General features: G+C 41.1%; 2 protein-coding genes and 1 non-coding gene across 6 annotated transcripts; 1 reads left to right on the forward strand and 2 right to left on the reverse strand.

The window, feature by feature from the left end:
• LOC125123828 (small nucleolar RNA U13) lies at window positions 1-104 on the reverse strand. The gene has a single exon (XR_007134202.1). It is a non-coding gene; the product is annotated as a small nucleolar RNA U13 (small nucleolar RNA).
• Window positions 105-357: 253 nt separating this feature from the next.
• Window positions 358-11938, forward strand: TTI2 (TELO2 interacting protein 2). 4 transcript variants are annotated; one of them, XR_007133992.1, is made up of 9 exons: window positions 358-484; window positions 789-1473; window positions 3337-3523; window positions 4013-4105; window positions 5373-5560; window positions 5635-5778; window positions 7741-7903; window positions 9087-9270; window positions 11147-11938. XR_007133992.1 is itself a non-coding variant. In XM_047772518.1 (7 exons), the coding sequence occupies exons 1-7, from the start codon at window positions 830-832 to the stop codon at window positions 9189-9191; spliced, it is 1524 nt and encodes a 507-aa protein (XP_047628474.1). In that variant the 5' UTR covers window positions 558-829; the 3' UTR covers window positions 9192-9305. The 4 variants fall into 4 exon arrangements, 1 of the variants encoding a protein (XP_047628474.1); XR_007133993.1 differs by having other exon boundaries at window positions 433-498; XR_007133991.1 differs by lacking the exon at window positions 358-484 and having other exon boundaries at window positions 558-1473.
• On the reverse strand, window positions 8783-18155 carry MAK16 (MAK16 homolog). The gene is made up of 10 exons (XM_047772520.1): window positions 18055-18155; window positions 15709-15758; window positions 15507-15616; window positions 15343-15407; window positions 15034-15185; window positions 13603-13657; window positions 11952-12026; window positions 11118-11228; window positions 10120-10185; window positions 8783-9943 (listed from the first exon to the last, which is right to left on the reverse strand). The coding sequence occupies exons 1-10, from the start codon at window positions 18067-18069 to the stop codon at window positions 9749-9751; spliced, it is 894 nt and encodes a 297-aa protein (XP_047628476.1). The 5' UTR covers window positions 18070-18155; the 3' UTR covers window positions 8783-9748.
• Window positions 18156-19302: the final 1147 nt, after the last annotated feature.

A 19302-nucleotide genomic window follows, 5' to 3' on the forward strand; every position in this document is an offset into this window, starting at 1 on the left:
CGTCAGACGGGTAATGTGCCGATATCGTAACAAGGTTTGAGGGAGGCACATATCACGCAAGCGCGTGAACACCCAATCATCATGCTTATGAACTACAAAAGGATCGTTATGGGTGTTTTGGTAAGGAGCCCCGAATATGGCCCACTGACTTTACAGAAAGGGTGACACACATGGTGCATATTTTTCCTACCTGATATATAAAACCCTGTATATTTTATAACTATCACTATTATTCTGTGATTTATCTTTTTTCCACCTTAATAGGTGAAATCGGAAATAAAATAGCGAGCAGATTATCATCTATGCAAATATTCTGTTCGTAGCCCCACCCCGTTTGAACCTGATCGCTATTGCTTTACCGTAATAGGTCGTGAACTGACGGAGCGTTGCTGCGGTAACGACGGGTGCTACCTTTGTGCTTTGCGGCAATGACGTTAACTAGATCCGGATCCCGAAAGGCGCAGAGGCGCCGGAAGGGTTACAGGTGATGGCGGTACTGTTAGTGTCATGTTTTAGGGGTTTATTTCTTAAACTCTAGGATTTTTTTGGTTTTGTCTTTCTTCTTCTTCTTCTTCTTTTTTTTTTTTTGAGTCTTCAGAAAGGCAAGAGTAATAGCTCCCCTCCACTGTTGAGAATCTGAGATTTTCCCTCCGCATCTTTTTACATGCTTTACTTCTCTGACGGTTAGACTTCCCCGGTTTTCCAAGACATCTCGCGGTTTTATTTGATTTTAGTTCTGTTCTTTGAGGGAATCTCAGCCCCTAGGTGATCTTTCCTTCCCTCTTTAGCGGATCCTCGCCCGCTTACATCCTCGTCCTTCGTCTGAGGAATGGAGCCTAGCAGCTCTCAGGAATCCGCAGCTGGGCAAGGCTCTTTGCCTGCAGAGTGGCCTTCCTCCGCCCTCGGACAGGCTTTCTCCCAGATCTTGCACCAGTTCAACAGCCAGGAATCCCGACGGGGTAAGGCCAGAAATACAGTCCTTCAGGACCTCAGTGCTCTATTAGAAGCCAAAGAATGTGATAAGTTATTTGAGGGGAGTGACAACTCGCTCCGTGGAATGCCCGAGATTCTAGGGCAGGTGGCAAAAGCCCTGGAGAAGCATGCGGCCCCACCCAGGGACCCGGAAGGGAGAGGTGATCGTCACTCCGAAGTGGCGGAGAAAGCGGCTGCAGTTGGGTTGTTGTTTCTTAAGCTGCTGAGGAAAGTTGAGGCCGCCAGGAATTTGTTGGTTTGCCCGGCATGGAAGACAGGCCTCCGTCACATGGCAGGATCCATCTATATTTTTGCCGTCACACACAGCTCGGAGCAACCATGGACCAGCGCAAGATCTCTGGTCATCGCTGGGCAAGTGCTCGCCTTACTGCTTCAGGTTACTGAGTGTGGTTCTGTGGCTGGATTCCTCCACGGAGAAAATGAAGATGACAAAGGGAGATTTACTGCCATAATGGGGCTTCTGAAACCCGAGTTGAATAAGTGAGTACTCATGTCACAAGGGCCGCGGACCTGATCTTCAACCTAATGTTTTAGATTAGCTCAAAGGAACCTCGTTTCTTCATGAGTAAGATAAAGGTGTTGTAGTAACAGATCTCTTAAGGCCCAGAGAGATTATGATTTGCTATAAATAACAGAACTAGATATTGGCAAATTGAACATTAGAACCTAAATATTCAGACTCTATTTCCTTTTCTTTTTTTAATTTTATTAGGGCCGCACCCACTGCATATGGAAGTTCCCAGGCTAGGGGTCAAATTGGAGTTGTAGCTGCTGGTCTACTCTACATCTGTAAGCACATCTTGAGCCGCGTCTATGACCCACACCACAGCTTATGGCAGTTCTGGATCCTTAACCCCCTGAGCCAAGCCAGGGATGGAACCCAGGTCCTCAAGGATACTTAGTCAGGTTGGTTACTGCTGAGCCAAGGCCGGAACTCCCCAGACTCTATTTTCTTTTTTCTTTTTTGTCTTTTTAGGGCCGCACCCCTGGCATATGGAGGTTCCCAGGCTAGGGGTCTAACTGGAGCTGTTGCTGCCAACTACACCACAGCAACACAAGATCCAAGCCGTGTCTGCAACCTACACCACAGCTCATGGTCAACGCGGGATCCTTAACCTACTGAGCAAGGCCAGGGATCAAACCCGCAAGCTCATGGTTCCTAGTTGGATTCGTTTCCGATGCGCCACCACAGGTCCTCCCCAGACTCTATTTTCTAGTGCTCTTTCCAATCTTCCTGATAACTGTCCTGGAAACTGGAAGTTCTGTCCCATTTATTGAGACTTAATTTTCTTAAGTTAGATGGGTTTGGGGATTCAGAGAGGATTTAAACTTACCGTTTGAATTTAAATGTATGGATCTTGAAACTCATAGCTACTTATTCGATATGAAAGCAGTGTTTGGGATGAAAAAAAAAGTCCTTTAGATTGCTCTTAGCTAAAGTACTTTCTGTGAGTTTCCACTTGCTACTTTGTATGTTAGTGTTTGTAACACTGGAATGATGAGGAAAAAGTGAGTACATAACCATCATTTTACCAGGAACTTGGAGTTAAAAGGCTTAGTTTTGAGGCATTCTGGTGCTTCTTTTAATACCTTCTGAAAAAGACTAGTTTCATTATTTGTAACACAAAGATATCATTACCTATTACATTGTATTTGAAGATTGGTTGAGTAATGTGTGTAAACTCATTTTTTAAGCTGTAAGTTACTGTTCAAATATTGATTCATTGGCTGCCTTATAGTAATAAAAATAAGGTTATTGAAGACATTTCCTTTACTCCTCTGTCTCTCCTCAACACTTTTTCACAGCAACCACTGGCCCCATCACCACATATTCTTGGGTGTTTTTTGGTCTTTTGTCTTTTTAGGGCTGCATCTGCCACATATGGAGGTTCCCAGGCTAGGGATTGAATCGGAGCTGTAGCTGCCTGCCTATGCCAGAGCCACAACAACTCCAAATCTGGGCCACATCTGCACCTTACCCCACAGCTCATGGCAACGCTGGATCCTTAACCCACTGACCAAGTCCAGGGATCGAATCTGCATCCTTATGGATACTAGTCAGATTTGTTTTCGCTGAGCCACCATGGGAACCCCTGACCACAGATTCTTTACATAGCTGTGGTTAAAATTGGCTACTTCTCATTGGATACAGTTTAGACTTGGAACCCTGAGTGATTCTATTTAGTATAAGTTCTGTAAGTTGTTTTGATCTAAATCATAAAATATGTGTTATAACATCAAGAGGTATCTTCTGTGGGATGTATTTTCTTTCAAGTACAAGAAAATACATTCAGCTTGATCTGGACCCTGTGCCACTTAATGGGGTTTCACATTTTCTTTTAGGGAATCCTGGAAAAATAACCCTGCCACCAAATACGTTTTCTCATGGACTCTGCAAAAGGTCACTCGACCCTGGCTGAGCCACCATCTGGAAAGGATACTTCCCCCATCATTGCTCATCTCAGATGACTATCAAACTGAGAACAAAATCCTAGGTGTCCACTGCCTCCATCACATTGTGCTCAACGTGGTGAGTAACCTCTGCTTTGTCACCTATGTCGATGGCACAGGCTGCGTCATCATGGCCGTTTCTCATTCATGATATCACTATTTTATCACTGCCTGTGTTTGTATCTTTTATTAACTGGCTTTTTAGTAATGCTGTAATTTGACTCAGTTCACTAATTTCTATTTTTCTCTCCATGTTTTCCTCTGCCAACCTAGAAGGTTGTTATCTCATGGGTAATGTGAAAAACATTGTCAAACTGAATAATCAGACTTTGAGTAATTAACGGTTGACAGGAGCAAAAAATTTAGCAACCTAAAGGGATTATACCCAAATGTTAAAGCTGTTAGTCAAGGAAACTTCTTTTAAACTATGTATTAGAGAGCTTTTAAAATATACATAGAAGGATAAAGTGTGGAATAATGAATCCTTTGTACCATGTTCAGTCTCGGAAATTATCAACATTTTGCCAACCTTGGGAAACTTGAAATTGGGTAATTTGTTTGATTGCAGCCAGCTGCTGATTTGCTCCAGTATAATAGGGCCCAGGTCCTATACCATGCCCTTTTCAACCACCTGTACACACCGGAGCACCACCTCATTCAGGTAATTTTAAGATTTGTTTATAACTCTGAGCTCTCATATTTAAGTAGAACGTGGCATTATATAAATAATAACTGAGCAGGTTTTGTGGTATTGGGGTGGTTTGAAGAGGATTTCAGAGAGTTCCCATCGTGGCTCAGTGGAAACAAATCTGACTAGTGTCTATGATGGTGCAAGCCTAGTTCAGTGGGTTAAGGATCCGACGTTGTCATGATCTGTAGTGTAGGTCTCAGACTTGGCTCCAATCTGGCATTGCTGTGGTTGTAGTGTAGGCCCGCAGATACAGCTCCAGTTCAACCCCTAGCCTGGGAACCTCCATATACCATGGGTGCAGCCCTAAAAAGACAAAAAAATAAAAATAAAAAAAGGATTCAGGAAGGTGATACTTGCTTATGAGGGATGAATAAGAGTTTCTTGGGGATGGGGTCAGAGAGAACATTCTAAAAACAGAAGAAATTAGTTAGGTTAGGGCTCCTGAGATGGTGGTTTAAAAAAACAAAAACCGAAAAAACCCCCAAAGATCCTAAGAGAGCTAAAAGGGATTGCCTAGACACTGACATTTTGATAGGGTGATCAAATTGGATACAAATAGGATCATCTTAGATTCTATTTGGGAGTATTTTTATTGTAAATACTTGTAAATATCACTTAGACTTGGGAATTTAGTCATAGTAGACACAGACTCCTAAATTTGGGGTTAAAGTCCTACCTTTGCTGTTCTTTCCCATTTTATAGATTAGCGAAGAGAACAGCTCTGTGGAGAAGGTATTAATTTGAGACTCAGTTGGAGATAAAGAATGTTAAAAAAAAAGTTTGAAAATATAAATACACTTAGGAGTTCCCATCGTGGCTCAGCGGTTAACGAACCCGACTAGCATCCATGAGGACTTGGGTTCTATCCCTGGCCTCCGCAGTGGGTTAAGGATCCGGCATTGCTGAGCTGTGATGTAGGTCACAGATGCAGCTTGGATTGTGTGTGGCTGTGGCTGTGGTGTAGGCCCGGGGCTACAGCTCCGATTCAACCCCTGGCCTGGGAACCTCCATATGCTGCGGGTGCGGCCCTAAAGAGACAAAAGGACAAAAGAAAAAGAAAAAAGAAAGAAAAAGAAAGAAAGAAAATATAAATACACTTAGTGTATTATTACTAGAATCTCTTAATCTATGACCTGGACCCCAGTGATGGTAGAGTAGTGGAAGTTGCTAGAAAAATCATTGAGTATTGTGAATACAAACTGGTGAACTACAGTTTCTTTCTGTTACTTCCTCCCAGGCAGTGCTCCTGTGTCTGCTGGATTTATTCCCTATCCTGGAGAAAACCCTGCACTGGAAAGGAGATGCAGCTCGACCCACCACACACTGTGATGAAGTCCTGCAGCTGATCCTGACCCACATGGAGCCTGAGCACCGCCTTCTCTTACGCAGGACTTATGCCAGAAACCTTCCGGCTTTTGTGAAGAGGTGAGTCCCTGGGGACTGGGGCTGGCCATACGCCACTTTAGCTCTTTGGTGACATATTCTCTTTTTGTTTTTAGGTTGGGGATCCTAACTGTCCGGCACTTGAAGAGGCTGGAGCGGGTCATCATTAGTTATCTGGAGGTTTATGATGGACCTGAAGAGGAGGCTAGATTGAAAATATTGGAAACCCTAAAACTTCTCCTTCAGTATACTTGGCCCAGGTAAACCAGCCAGCAGACAGGTGTGCTGAGAGGGGCAAAACCTAGCTGATACTCTCTTCAGAACTTGCCCAGGTGTACCTTCAGCACAAAGTATTAAGGACATGCCATATATTTGAATAGCTCCTGTTTTTACATACCAACTGGATTTCATGTGCAGGTGGCACTGAAAAGATCACATATACTCAGTGCCTTCAGGTGTACATCTCTCTGGGTTTATAATGCATGCTAGAATTCTGAAGGCTGGAGTTCCTGTCATTGCTCAGTGGTTATTGAACCTGACTAGCACCCATGAGGACTCTAGTTCTATCCTTGGCCTCGTCAGTGGATTAAAGATCCAGTGTTGCGGTGAGCTGTGGAGTAGGTCACAGATGCGACTTGGATCCCGAGTTGCTATGGCTCTGGTGTAGGCTAGCAGCTATAGCTCCAATTAGACCCCTAGCCTGGGAACTTCCATATGCCGCAAATGTGGCCCTAAGACAAAAAGACCAAAAAAAAAAAAAAAGAATTTTAAAGGCCATATAGAAGTGCTACAGTAGACATACTTTGTTCATGGTAATGTTTCTTAAATCTGAGAACAGAGCATGCATAGCACATCATGGGACACCTGTGGTGATCACGAGGGTACTAATTTAAGGTGATCGCTTAGCCTTTCAACGCTGGCTTGAGGTGGGTGTCCCAAACAGAAAGCTGGACCTCAAACATGCAAAAGTCTGCAAAAGGCTCTCCTGCATGAAATAAGGTTTGATTTGGCCAGAATCCAGCGCCTCAGCAACACGTGTGCCTCTGCTGTGAACCATATTCTCTCATGTCCTTATAATGTACCCAGTCTCTCCCACAGTCACATTTGTAATGAGATTGCCTTTACTTCCTTACTTACTCCTCTACTAAAGTAGAGGATGGAAGACCACTTTCCCAGTATACTGACAACTCCAAAATTTACTCAGAACCTGGTGTTAAGTACACGGTATTTGAAAAATGACTGGAAATAGATGGATAAGCGAAACAGAATCAAACTAATACTGTTCAAGAGATCAGCAAGCAAATACAGGGAGGTTAGAAAATTAATGTCGAGCATGGAGGGGTGGGGCCTGAGGAGTGGGAACAGCAGACTATGGTGAATGATGACAGGTGGAGGGCTGAGAGGCACACAAGTTACAGGCAACTTCTTTTTTTAAGATCAAGATAAGGGATGCAGACTTTCCTTCTCCCATTCACATTTCTCTCCAGAAATATGGTTTATTATGTATATTTCCACACAAGTTAAATTATTTGTCAACTTCCAATAAGGCTTTTTAGTTATTTTTTTATTGTAAAAAAATACATAGAATTTGCCATTTTAAAGTGTGTGATTTAGTGGCATTAAGTGCATTTACAATTTTGTGTAATCACCACAATCCACTTCCAGAATTTCTTCATTAAGATAAAAACTTTTAGAAAAGTGAAGTACATAGACAGCTCAGCTGGTGGTAATCTAGGAACTAGAATTAAAGTGACAGAAAATTCAACTGACACTTAGGTCTCAGAAGCCAAGCTTAGTTGCCTCACTATTTTTAACCTCCAAGCCTAAGACCACATCAAAGCTAAGGAACTATGGGCCATCTCCTGTTCTCCTGGCAAGATTATAGCCCCTGGTCGGGGGGGGGGGTGGTCCCAGTTTTCCCTTTTTAGAAGGGGCTATTTCCTTATAGTAGAACCACACTTCTGGAGGGAAACCAGGTATTCCTGGGCAGACCAGAGCATCTGTGTATATGGGTAGTGTGCTGTAGAAAAAAACAGGGGGCTTGAAGTTCAGAAATCTAGAGTCTGGTCTCTAGTTCTGCTTTTAGCTCTGGGGACTTTGTCACTAAACTTTGACTTCAGTTCCTTCATTTATGAAGTAAGGGTTTTATACTATATGGCCTTTGAAGTCTGTTTTCAATATCCTGATTCAAAGCATGGACATTTTTTTTTTCTTGGTTCCAGAGTTTCCTGTAGACTTGTGGTCTTATTGAAGGCTCTCCTGAAACTGATATGTGATGTAGCAGGGGATTCAAGCCTCACACCTGGGCCTATTAAAAGCACCTTGTTAGAAGAGGCCACAGACTGCCTGATTCTCCTGGACCACTGCTCTCAAGGACAGGTGAAGGTAAGCGACAGTCTGTGACTTGGTCTCAACTAGGCCTTATCACCCTCAGGAAAATCCTGTGATTCTAATTTACTATTTACGTGCTTGACCAAGTCTATAAATGAACATGGAGTGTTCACATCTCTGCCTTTGAGCCTTCTGGCCTTCAGCAGATTGATTAATACCTTATTCTTCCTTTAAAGCTATTCAGAACTCTTTAGACCAAAAGGCAAGAGGTGTTTCTGGAGCTAGGACAGAGTAGATGTTTCTGGAGCTAGGACAGAGAATGGGCAAAAGGATCATGATCAAGAGTTTGTAAAATTTTAATTGTTTTAGTGGACTGAATTAAAAAAAAAAAAGGAAAGAAAAATGTTGAAACAATGAACTGTAAGCCACCAAGAAATAATCGTTTATGTAGAATAGTTCAGATACCAGAAATGTTTCCAGTTTTTGGGGGGACAACTGTGTTTTCCATATTCTTATTTATCCACCTGGGAATTTTTTCTTTTTGCTACTTAGGGCAGCACTCGAGGCATATGGAGGTTCCCAGGCTAGGAGTCCAATCGGAGCTGTAGGCATCGGTCTACACCACAGCCACAGCAATGTGGGATCCAAGCCACGTCTGCAACATACACCACAGCTCATGGCAACAGCAGATCCTCAACCCACTGAGCGAGGCCCAGGATCAAACCTGCATCCTCATGGATCCTAGTTGGGTTCGTTAACTGCTAAGCCATGAAGGGAACTCCCACTTTAACTTCTCAGAGGCATAGGTGTATAGTAACTGTGTGTCTACTTATATATTTTTAATTAGCTATTCTCTTATTTCTTACCCTATTTAGAAATCTTCAATTGAAAGTTTTAAGGCAGCATGAAAAGAAATTCATATCCTACAAATACTTAAGGATAGTATGGTTTATTACTAGTTTATTCAAATTATTTCATCTCAGGTTTTTAATCTTGCAGTTTTCAAGCCCTAGATCTAATCTGATTCATCTTGGCCAGCATTAAGCAGTTTCTTCATGAGCCAGCAGGACATTTAGAAATGTGCCAACAGTTTCTAAAGTTACACTTGTTCTGCAGATTGTGCCCTGGCAGCATCCATTCTTTCCTGGTATCAAGAAAAAACAGCCAAGGTAAAAGAAAAAGAAATAACACCCCTCCCCCACAAAAAAATCAAAGCCTGTTTGGTTTCATGTTTCAGGGTCTCCTGGCTAAAATCTCCCAAAGCTGTGAAGACAGTAAGGTGATGAACTGCATCCGGAAAGTGCAGCAGGTTTCTGAAAGCACTCCCTATGACGCAACTTAAGACTTACATCACTTTGCTAAAGACAAAAGGATTTTCTTTCTATTCCACTTGTTTTAAATGCAATTATCTAAGGAAAAAGGTATATTTACAGTAAATATTGTAATTTAGATCTTCTTTATCCTTTTTTCTTTTTATTCCCATAGAAGTAGGGAAAGGAGAATTGAAGTCTGGATATTTCTCAATAAAGCAGGGTGTGTGTGTGTGTGTGTGTCTGTGCGTATGCTCCCATGCAGAGGGGAGGACACCAAGAAAACGGGTGGGTGGCATTTAAAATTTAAAAATATTTATACCCACAGACTCATCTGTTAAGCTTCTTGGGCTCAAACTGTTACTTCAGCACGTGTGCCAATGCTATAAAAATACTCTGTTCACAACTTAAACTCTTCTCCATCCCCTCCTAGATTTTTTGCCCCAGAGAAGTAGCATAAATATAAAAAGCATGAATATTGTGCTAAAAAGATAAAGAGCAAAAACTGGAGGTGTATGTGTGTTTAAGATAAAAAAAAAGGGAAGAAGTTCAAAATGTGCAGTCCTGTTTATAAATGTCTGCAGGGAAATCACGTGGCTTTGGCCTCAGCCATAGGCTCTGTCTCCTGCTCATATTCTATTTCCACATATGCTCGTTTCCTCCTCAAAGGTCCTTTCAGAGGTGTTTTGCCTTTGTATTTGGCATCAAGGGCCTTTTCCTCTTCCTCAGTGGAGGATTTATCATCCTGATCTTCATCACTGCTGGCATCCAGTTTATCCATATCCTAATGTGGGGAGGCAAAAATTAGGAGAGAAGACACTAGCTTCATTCCCAAACTCGAGTCATCATCCTCTTAATTTAGAATTAAAACTAGAGGACTCATCTGCTGTGTGTGACCAGAACCTCCCTCCCCCTTTTTTGGCTGAAGTCAAAGGACAGCTTTTCACCCATGAACCTCACCTCAAAGTCACTTATGTCACTCTCATCCACTTCATCATCTTCCACAAACTCTCTTTTCCCCACATCCTAAAATAAAATGTAACTATTAGGTTCAAGGTACATGATGAAAATTCAGCTTAGACATCTCATTGTATTCTTTTTTTTTCTTCTTTTCTTTTTAGGGCTGCACCTGTGGCATATGAAGATTCCCAGGATAGGGGTCAAAATGGAGCTGTAGCTGCCAGCCTACACCACAGACATAGGATCCCAGCCGTGACTGTGACCTACACCACAGCTCATGGCAATGTCGGATCCTTAACCCACTGAGCAAGGCCAGGGGTCAAATCTGCGAACTCATGGATTCTAGTCAGATTCATTAACCGCTGAACCATGACAGGAACTCCATCTCATTGTATTCTTTGATAAGCGCATCAATAACAAACAGGAGAGTTCACTTACTAGGCACCAAAACTGACCTATTTCCAAGTTGAATACTTCTGAACTTAAAACATTTTAGGGATATCAATTCTCCTGCCTGATTTGGAACAAATAATTCTTTGTACATTCAACTAAAACTATTAATTTTCAAATACCAAAAAATAGTTTACTAATAGGAAAATAACACCTTTGTAACCCATGTGAATCTACTTGTTACATCTGCCCTTTTCTCAAAAATACCATCATTTAAGTACTTCTGTATTACTAGCAAGCTTAAATCCTCTTTAAGTTTCAGTAGGCCCCTTAATGTTATAGTCCATCAGTTGATAAGGACTCCTCATTGGTAACCTTGCCGGAAAAATTTTAGAACTCTAGTAATTGTTAATATATAACGTTTGTTAGCTAACCCTGGAAAAGAAAGCAGCCACTACTGAACCAAATTAATCAAAAATAATCGGAAAAAAATGACCAAATAACTACTTTTAGTTAGGGAACTGAAAATGCTATTCTGTCTCAATTACATAAAAATAGATCTAATCCTACAAACTACTGCTTGACAAATCAAAAGACACAAAGCTCACTTCTTCATCTTCTTCGTCTTTTTCCTCAGCATCTGAAGAGTCACTCCCTGCCTCCTGCTGCTCCAGGGCCTTATCAAAGGCATGGATGGGGAAGTTGTAGATATCGCCATACTGAAGAACATAAACATAGGTCAGCTGTTACATTTGGATCTTATGCTTCAAGTCCCCTGTCCAACAAGCATATTATTTTCCTCGGTTTTTAAATGAGAACATTTAGCTTGATAAGTATATTACTATATTATTTTCAAGCCTAGAGCCAGTGGTATCTTAAAAAAATTCCATTTTTGCTATCTAATCAGTGGTTAATGCCAAATAGGTAACTTCTATGAAGGGTGCATACCAGATCACTTAAAATTTAGTACTCTTTAAAACCCATGGATTGGAACAAATGTAATTCTGCTGACAAAGGGGAGATAACAAGGAAAAAGTAAATTTTATTCATGTTGTCTCTGTAAATGACATTAATTTTTCAAAAAAGAATAAAAATTCATTTTTTACAACCTTAAAAGACTAGGATGAATGAATAGGCATGAGGATTAAAACCATATGGATATTAGAAAGATCTGGAATTGTTGTTTCAGAGTAAGAGTTGGGAATAATGGCAAAAAAGAAAAGGTCTCTGTACTACAGTGTCAAGGATAACTATAATATTTTATGTACTTGCATCAGTGAACTAAAGCGGAAGCTAGGGCCCATATGATACTTATTTATTCCAGGAATAAAATCAAGGTGAGGCTCTTTCTAGCATCTCCAAAAATAAAACATTTCCCACACTACCTAGCATATCACCATCTACAAAATAAATTTCTACCCCAAAGTTCCTAGCTTTCTCACCGTATCTTGTTTGAGTCTCTCCAGCAATTCCTTTTCGATAGCATTGTCCAGCTGAGCAGCTATCAATGCCTTTTCCTATGATAAAAAAAGAGCAAACCCATTTACTTCATTAGTACTCATTTTTTAGCCTGTAGCCGTGGAAGAAACCAAGGGTTTATGTGTGTGAAATATGTAACCACCTTTTCCTCTAGCTTTAACAGGAACTCCTGCCTGTCCAACCAGATATGTGTATTTCCCCTGTCAAACCGTGGAAGGCCTTCAATTAAAAAAATTCCTATGGAATTTTTATTTATGAGTAGATTTCTAAATTAAATTCTAACAAAAGCCTTTGATAGATCTACAAAGCAAGTAGATTTACATATATTTAAATATCTCGAAAAATTAGCAATCCTGAAGCAAACTCCATAAAAGTTTTGAAAAGGGAACAGAGGCCTTTATTCATTTACATTTTCTAAAGCCATGCTAGATTCCACATGATAGACAGAAAAGTAAATTTAAAAAAATTTCTTCTTTCAATGATCTTTGTAGGAAATGATACAATCTGTACACAACTGAAACATAAAAATGTAGCCTCACTCTACTGTTCTTGTCAAAGACTGCATTAATTTGATAGTAAAAATCACAGAGGATGTTACACACTGAAGCTGTAGAATGAACAGTGCACACGACCAACCACAGCTGTATCCCAGGGAGACCGAGGGAACAGGGAGCAGATAAAAGGTTACTGTGATGTTCAGTGTTTTCCTCTAAAGTAGGTGCTTACACCTCAGGGTTGTGGTACAGAACTCTACGTGATTAATGGAAACAAAAGCATCAATACTATTAGAGCTACTTCTCGATTGGATACGATAAATGATAAATGTCTGTTGGTGGAAGTGAGGTAAGCAACGCAAACACCTAGAATGACTGAAAATGTGAACTTCTCAGGAAAAGCTAATTCCTGAGTATTAAGAACAAAAGAATATTCAGCCTGCGTGAGCTCCCAGTGAGGTGGGTGGGCTGACTGCTCTCTGTGACAAAGGTTGGAGTTTCTGGACTAGCTTTTCAAGGGATAGCACAACATTACCATCACTATTCACTACTTCAGTAACAAAGCTGACCAGTTTACTTCAAAGAAACAAATAATTCCAATTAATTCTTTACCAGCAATTTCAGAGCCTCCCAAACTCAACTTAGAGGACTAATACAACCTGAATCAACATGAGGTTACTGAGAAAAAATTTTAAATTCCATCTAGTGTGAATTCATCTAGTGAAATATTGTAGTATTTCACTGCATGACTACTAGTGTGTTTGATGAGAATGCACAAAACCTGCTGAGAGTAACATGTAAAATATAAGATTAGCAACATACTAAAATTCTGAAATCTGAAACATCTAACCTCAAGAATTTCAGAAAATTTGTAGATCTCTAAGGTATTTTACTTGTTCTCCATTACCAATATCCCCAAAGCACCCACATTTTAACCTGCACTGCAAGTCAGTCTTCAAGTATGAACTCTCAGGTATCTTATGCAACTTGTACATGCCTATTATCTAGGACCCAAACAGTTCATAGACAGTGGGAACAGACTCATGCTCAGGAGCCCTACCTGCACAGCCCTACCCTCAATGAGAGAAGAGAAGCTACAATTATCAGAACAATTAGTTACCTCTCTTCTTTTTTCCCTCCGTTCCACCTTCTTACTCAAAGGAACAAGTTTCCTCCTATGGGAAATAAAACACAAGATCAGTACATGTTCCTTTAAAAAAAAGGAGTTCCCTCTATGGTGCATGCAGTTGGTTAAGAATTCAACTACAACTGGGAGTTTGGGGTTAGTAGATGCAAACTATTGCACTTAGAATGGATAAGCAATGAGGTCCTGCTGTACAGCAAAGGGAACTGTATCTAATCTCTTGTGATAGAACATGATGAAAGATAATGAGAAGAAGAATGTATACATATGTATAACTGGGTCACTCTGCTATACAGCAGAAATTGACACAACATTGTAAGTCAGTTATAACAGAAAAAAAAAAAAAGAATCTGGCTGCAGCAGCACGGGTCACTGCGGAGGTGTGGGTTGGATCCTTGGCCTGGGAACTTTCGGCCTGGGAACTTTCATATGCTGTAGGTGCAGCCATAAAAAAAAAAAAAGAAGAAGAAAGGGAGTGGAATTGATTTTGTAGGGCTCAGCTCAATATAGCAAGATGTACTTAAAATTTTCTAGATAACACTGTAACAAGTCAGGCATGTTTACGTATATTTGACAGACACATTACATGTATGTGGCTGTTTCTGTTTCTTTAAGCATTCTGAGACTTCTGTAGGGACTCACCATGCTGAAGATTAATGTTTCAGTGAACTAAGAAAAATGAATTTTCTATAGAAGCCTGACATCTTTAGCTTTCTCTACAGGTCAAATGAAAAAGTATTAGGGCCTATCACTCCTTAAAGAAGGCATTCAATTAGTTCCATGGATTTCATATCACTTTTTTTTTTTTTTCCTTAAAGGGCTGAATCTGCGGCAAATGGAAGTTCCTGAGCCAGGGGTTAAGTCAGAGCTGCAGCCTATGCCACAGCCACAGCAATACCAGCTCCAAGTTGCATCTGTGACCTGTTGCAACATCAGATCCTTAACCCACTGAGCGAGGCCAGGGATTGAACTTGCATCCTCACAGAGGCACTGGTTCCTTAACTTGCTGAACTACAACAGAAACTACTCATATCATTTTAAAAAATCACTTTTAAAAATTAGTTTTCAGTGAACTGAGAGTAAGGTTCATAGAGTCCAGTCTTTTCGCATTTTTTTAAAGATCATTTTCAATTCCCTAATTTTAGGATTCCATCAGGGTTATAAGGATAATTTTTTGAAGCTGTTTTTCACAGGAAGGGAATAGTCAAATTGTACTATACTGTTTTCAAAATCCTGCAAAATTAAAAGATACAACTTTAATCTGTGGTAAAGCTGCTGCTTCTTACCACATCATAAAAATTTACCCAAAGCTGAGTTTAATAGAAAGCATTACTAGAGGTTTGATAATCTCTCAGCTTCATAATATGAGGCATGGAAAGATAGATTAAATGAATGATCAATACTTACTGTCGCTTTAATGTAAGTTTTCGAATTCGAATTAGGTACTGGGTGATCTTGGTGAATCTCTGCTTACATTTGTGTCTAATGAAACGAGGCCAGTAAATTAGATTTTCATCTATTTGTTCCAGTGCTTTCTCATAGTTTTTATGAAGACGGACCTGTCAAACAGAAAGGAACCTTGAAGGGCAAGGGTAAATGATTAGGTCTTTACTTTTAACAACACTTTAAGGTAGACATGGTCAAAGAAGCAAGAAAAGCATGTGGCTTTTTTGCTCTTAATCAATGGTTATCATAATTTTCTCTCCTAAGGCTTACCCGTTCCCAGAGACGCCTAGGGAAAGCTGCTCGTTCTATAACCTTCATATACAGATAGCACTGTCCTGCAGGATAAAGTAGATACTTTTATTATTATTTACAGAGAAACTAAAGAATATCCCTTTTGCAATTGTTGAGAACTTCTTATAGAAGTTAAAACTGACCTTTCTCTTCTTTGATAGTGGCATACTGACTATTTGCCAGGGGACAGGATGACCGATTACACAGTCCAGTCAAACTGTATTCATTTCTACAAAAACTCTGAGTCTTGGTTCTAGAATGGGAGGAAATGAGCAAAAATTAGAAGATGGGTTACCAAGAGGGCAACTGAAGGAATCTTTGTCCAGGGTGAAAATCTAGACTCACCTGATTTTGAAGGAACAAAATTGCTTGTTTCCTAGTGTATCCCAGATAACCTGCAAAACAGTGGAAGCCCATTGCGATTGCTCTGACCCAATAGATAACATATTAATCCAAGACAACAATGCCCTAGGGCAGCACCCTGCTTACTGAGGAAAGGGGTCTTTGAGGAATGAGAGGACCAAGAAATGCTTTGTAAAATAGTGTGATTTATTTGTTTTCTTTTAAACTCAAACAACAGATTACTGTAGGAAAAGTAAATACAAATTAGCAACAACCAGAACCTCATACCCAGACAAAATTTCATTAGAATTTTATAAATACCTGTACATTATACCAACTAGCATACCTACATGTATATTTTGAACAATATGAGATATATATAGTACTAATTTTCCTTTTTTACTTAATTTGTTCATCATTCATCATTGTAAAAGACTGCATAGTACTAGATTTTTGGATATACATACCATGACTATCACATTGAGGACAAGGAAAATCATCTATTGCTATCATCCACTAACTTGTGCTCTATATTCATTCAGCATTTACTGTACACTTAGTTTTTGTAAGACACTGACATTTCAAAGTCCTGACACACAGGAGGCACTCAAGCACATACTTAGCGTTTTACAGAGAAAGATACATAAACAAAACAATACAAAGCACTATTCTAAATGCCCCAATAGGGGTGTATTAGAACCTGAGAGCCTTTGAATGAGCTGTCATGAGGAACTGGGAAAGGCTCTAAAGTAGTTAAAGGGAAAAATACAAAGAAATGTTTAAGAATGGAACAACATTTTTGGAGATTTTACAGGATCTATGTTTGGTGGGGGATGGTAGGAAACAGGTAAGAGAAAATAAAATTGTAAAAGTAGGAGTAGCTTGTGTCTCTAAATATTATCTCTAAATTGATGACTCTCAAACTGTCATCTCCTTGTCAGATTTCTCCCCTGAGCACCAGATTTGTAGTTATACATCCAGCTTCCCACTTAACATCTGTACTTGAGTGTTTAAAAGACAACACATTAACAGGTCTAAATGGAGCTCTCAATTCCACACCTCTCAAAAGAATACTGTGTTCCTTCCCTAGTCTTCCCACCTCCATAAATAAAGCCAACAATGAATGGTTTGTTTAAATCCAAAAATCCCTTGATTCCTCCCTTTTCTTCTTCATTTAATCCATAACCGAGTTCACACTGATAAATCAAATCTCGTATTCATTAACTTCTTTTCGTGACCATTATTACCTTAGTTGGAGCTATTTTCATCACACTCTAATCTCCTTACTTCCTCTCCTTCAAAAGCCTGTCACACAACTAGAGAAATTTTCACAAATGTAAATCAGATGTTATTTCTCATAAACCTCCCAAAAACACTTCCTCCAAGACTCCACATGGTCTTGTCTTGCAGGGATATCCGACTTCACTACCTATTTTTCTTCCCCTGATTCCTATAACACGGTCACACTGATGTCCTTTAACACATTCCTTCTCTCTCTTACATCCAGATCTTTGTACTTTACAGTTTCTACCGCCTGAACTGATTGCTTTCCCCTCAGCCCCCAGTGGCGGTTCATTTTCATCTTTTAGACTCAATTCGTATTACCTATTCCGAGAAACCTTCCCTGATCAGCCCTATCTGAAGAGGTCTCTCCTCCTTACTCGCTACTGCATAACCCCGATGTTTCTTTCATGTAGTATTACATAGTTCAATTGTATTTAATTTGTTCACGTGTTTACTGTCTCCCCCGCCAGAGTGTTCCAGGAAAGCAAGAGGCCTTTCGCCTGGCTTAATAACAACCAAGTCTCAAGTAATTACTACAGTGCCTGGCACACAGTAAGCCCCTGAATATATCTCTTACAAGTAACTAAACGAATAAATCTAGGATGCTTCCAAAATTATGACGCGGACAGAGAGTGGAGCAAATGTAAAGAAAAGCATAACACAGGAAAATTGAGTCGAAAAGTAACGTGCACGTGGATGAAAAGGATCCTTAAATCTGGTGTCTAAACTTCATTTCACCGCCTCCCACGCTACCACCCACCTCCCAACCCCGCCGCCCCCCAAGTTCCGAGGGGCCATACGCAAAGTCCTTCTTTGCTAGGAACCAAGGACCAAGGACCCTGGGAGCTGAGGTGGAGGTGTTCTGGCCTTAATCCCGCCGGGCGTGGCCGATTGGCCCGGGTATACACGTGAGAGCCCCACGCTCGGAAGTCAGGGTTCTGGAAGCCTCGCTTCGGGAGCGACACGAGACTAATAGGCCACCTGAGTAGGCGGCTTCTGAGTCTCCTAAAGCAGGCAAGACATCCTGCGTAAACCCGGGTGGCAGAGCAACAGGAGGAGACTTACATCATCTGACTGCATGGTGTTAGTGGTTCAGCGAGCAGATAGCCAGGTCAGGACAGCAGCCATGCTGCTTCCGGAGAATCACTTCCGGGAAGTCCAGTCTCGCTTACCGCGAGATTTCAGATTTCTCAGCGTTGCACAGCGCCCCTTGGCGGTCTAACTTTGGCACCCGCCTCCACGCCACCACCTGGACTGTCACAGAGCACTTGCACCGCCTTGGTCTTGACCCCGGCTTGGCTTAGGACGGTATACTGGCCAAGGGCCCCTGCGACCCCGCGCAGGAGTTGGCGGGATTCCAAAGCGCGGAGGCTGAAGGCGCTGGGGGCGGCCCTGTCCAACGCGCAGTTTGAGACGATTCTTGAGTATTGGCGCCGGCCCCCCTGGCCGGGCCTCCCCTCGGCCAGGCAGTGGGCTCCAGACTGCAGGCCGGGTCTCAACGCCCGGCTGTCAGGGCTGCAGTGTTGTCCTTTGCCGGGTGTGTGGACCTCATATGAGGTCTCCTTCGACCCAACATCCACGGTTCAGTACATACTCCTCCCTCACTTACCCCCGCTGACACTTGTTTGTTGCTGTATTGGGTCCTAGCTTTTGAAATTCATGGAACAGGTAATATTACAAAGCAACGCATCCCACCCCAAAACCCCTCCCCGCCCCCGGCTTTTTATTTTGACTGGGGAAAAAGAAAGTATTAGCTCTTACCTTTTTTCGAAAGTAAAGCCATTTTAAGTTTAAAAGACTCAATCTTAGAATGAGGTTGGGCCCTTAATTTGCATATTACATTATACAGTAATTCGGTATATCATAAGTAGCATAATTTTGCTTCATACAGATGCGGACTACTACTTAGAACCACCTTGTTAGAAAGCATTGATTTAGCACTGGTTTGGGAAGCTGAACTTTGGTTATAAAAGCCAATCGCAATTTACTAGATATTTTAGGGCAAGTCACTTAATCTTTAGCAAGATGTTTCCCATTGGAAAAATTGGGGTATGCAGGCATTAGAGGTATAGTAATAGGGAAGAACAAATCCGACTCCATATTGGATCTGTTTCTTTTACTTTCACCTTCATTGCTTTTGCCACACATGAATAACTAAAAGAATGTTGCCTGTAGCGTGAAATACACAGGATAGTCCACTCTGAAGGCTCTGACCTTTAAAGATGTAACACTTTCCATTCACATAGAGATCAAAAGTTGCAGAACAGAGTTGGAGGTTTATAGGAACCTTATGACCTGACCTATGTGGATAGC

The sequence above is a fragment of the Phacochoerus africanus genome, chromosome 3 (assembly GCF_016906955.1).
Source record: "Phacochoerus africanus isolate WHEZ1 chromosome 3, ROS_Pafr_v1, whole genome shotgun sequence".
NCBI classification, from domain to species: Eukaryota; Metazoa; Chordata; class Mammalia; order Artiodactyla; family Suidae; genus Phacochoerus; species Phacochoerus africanus.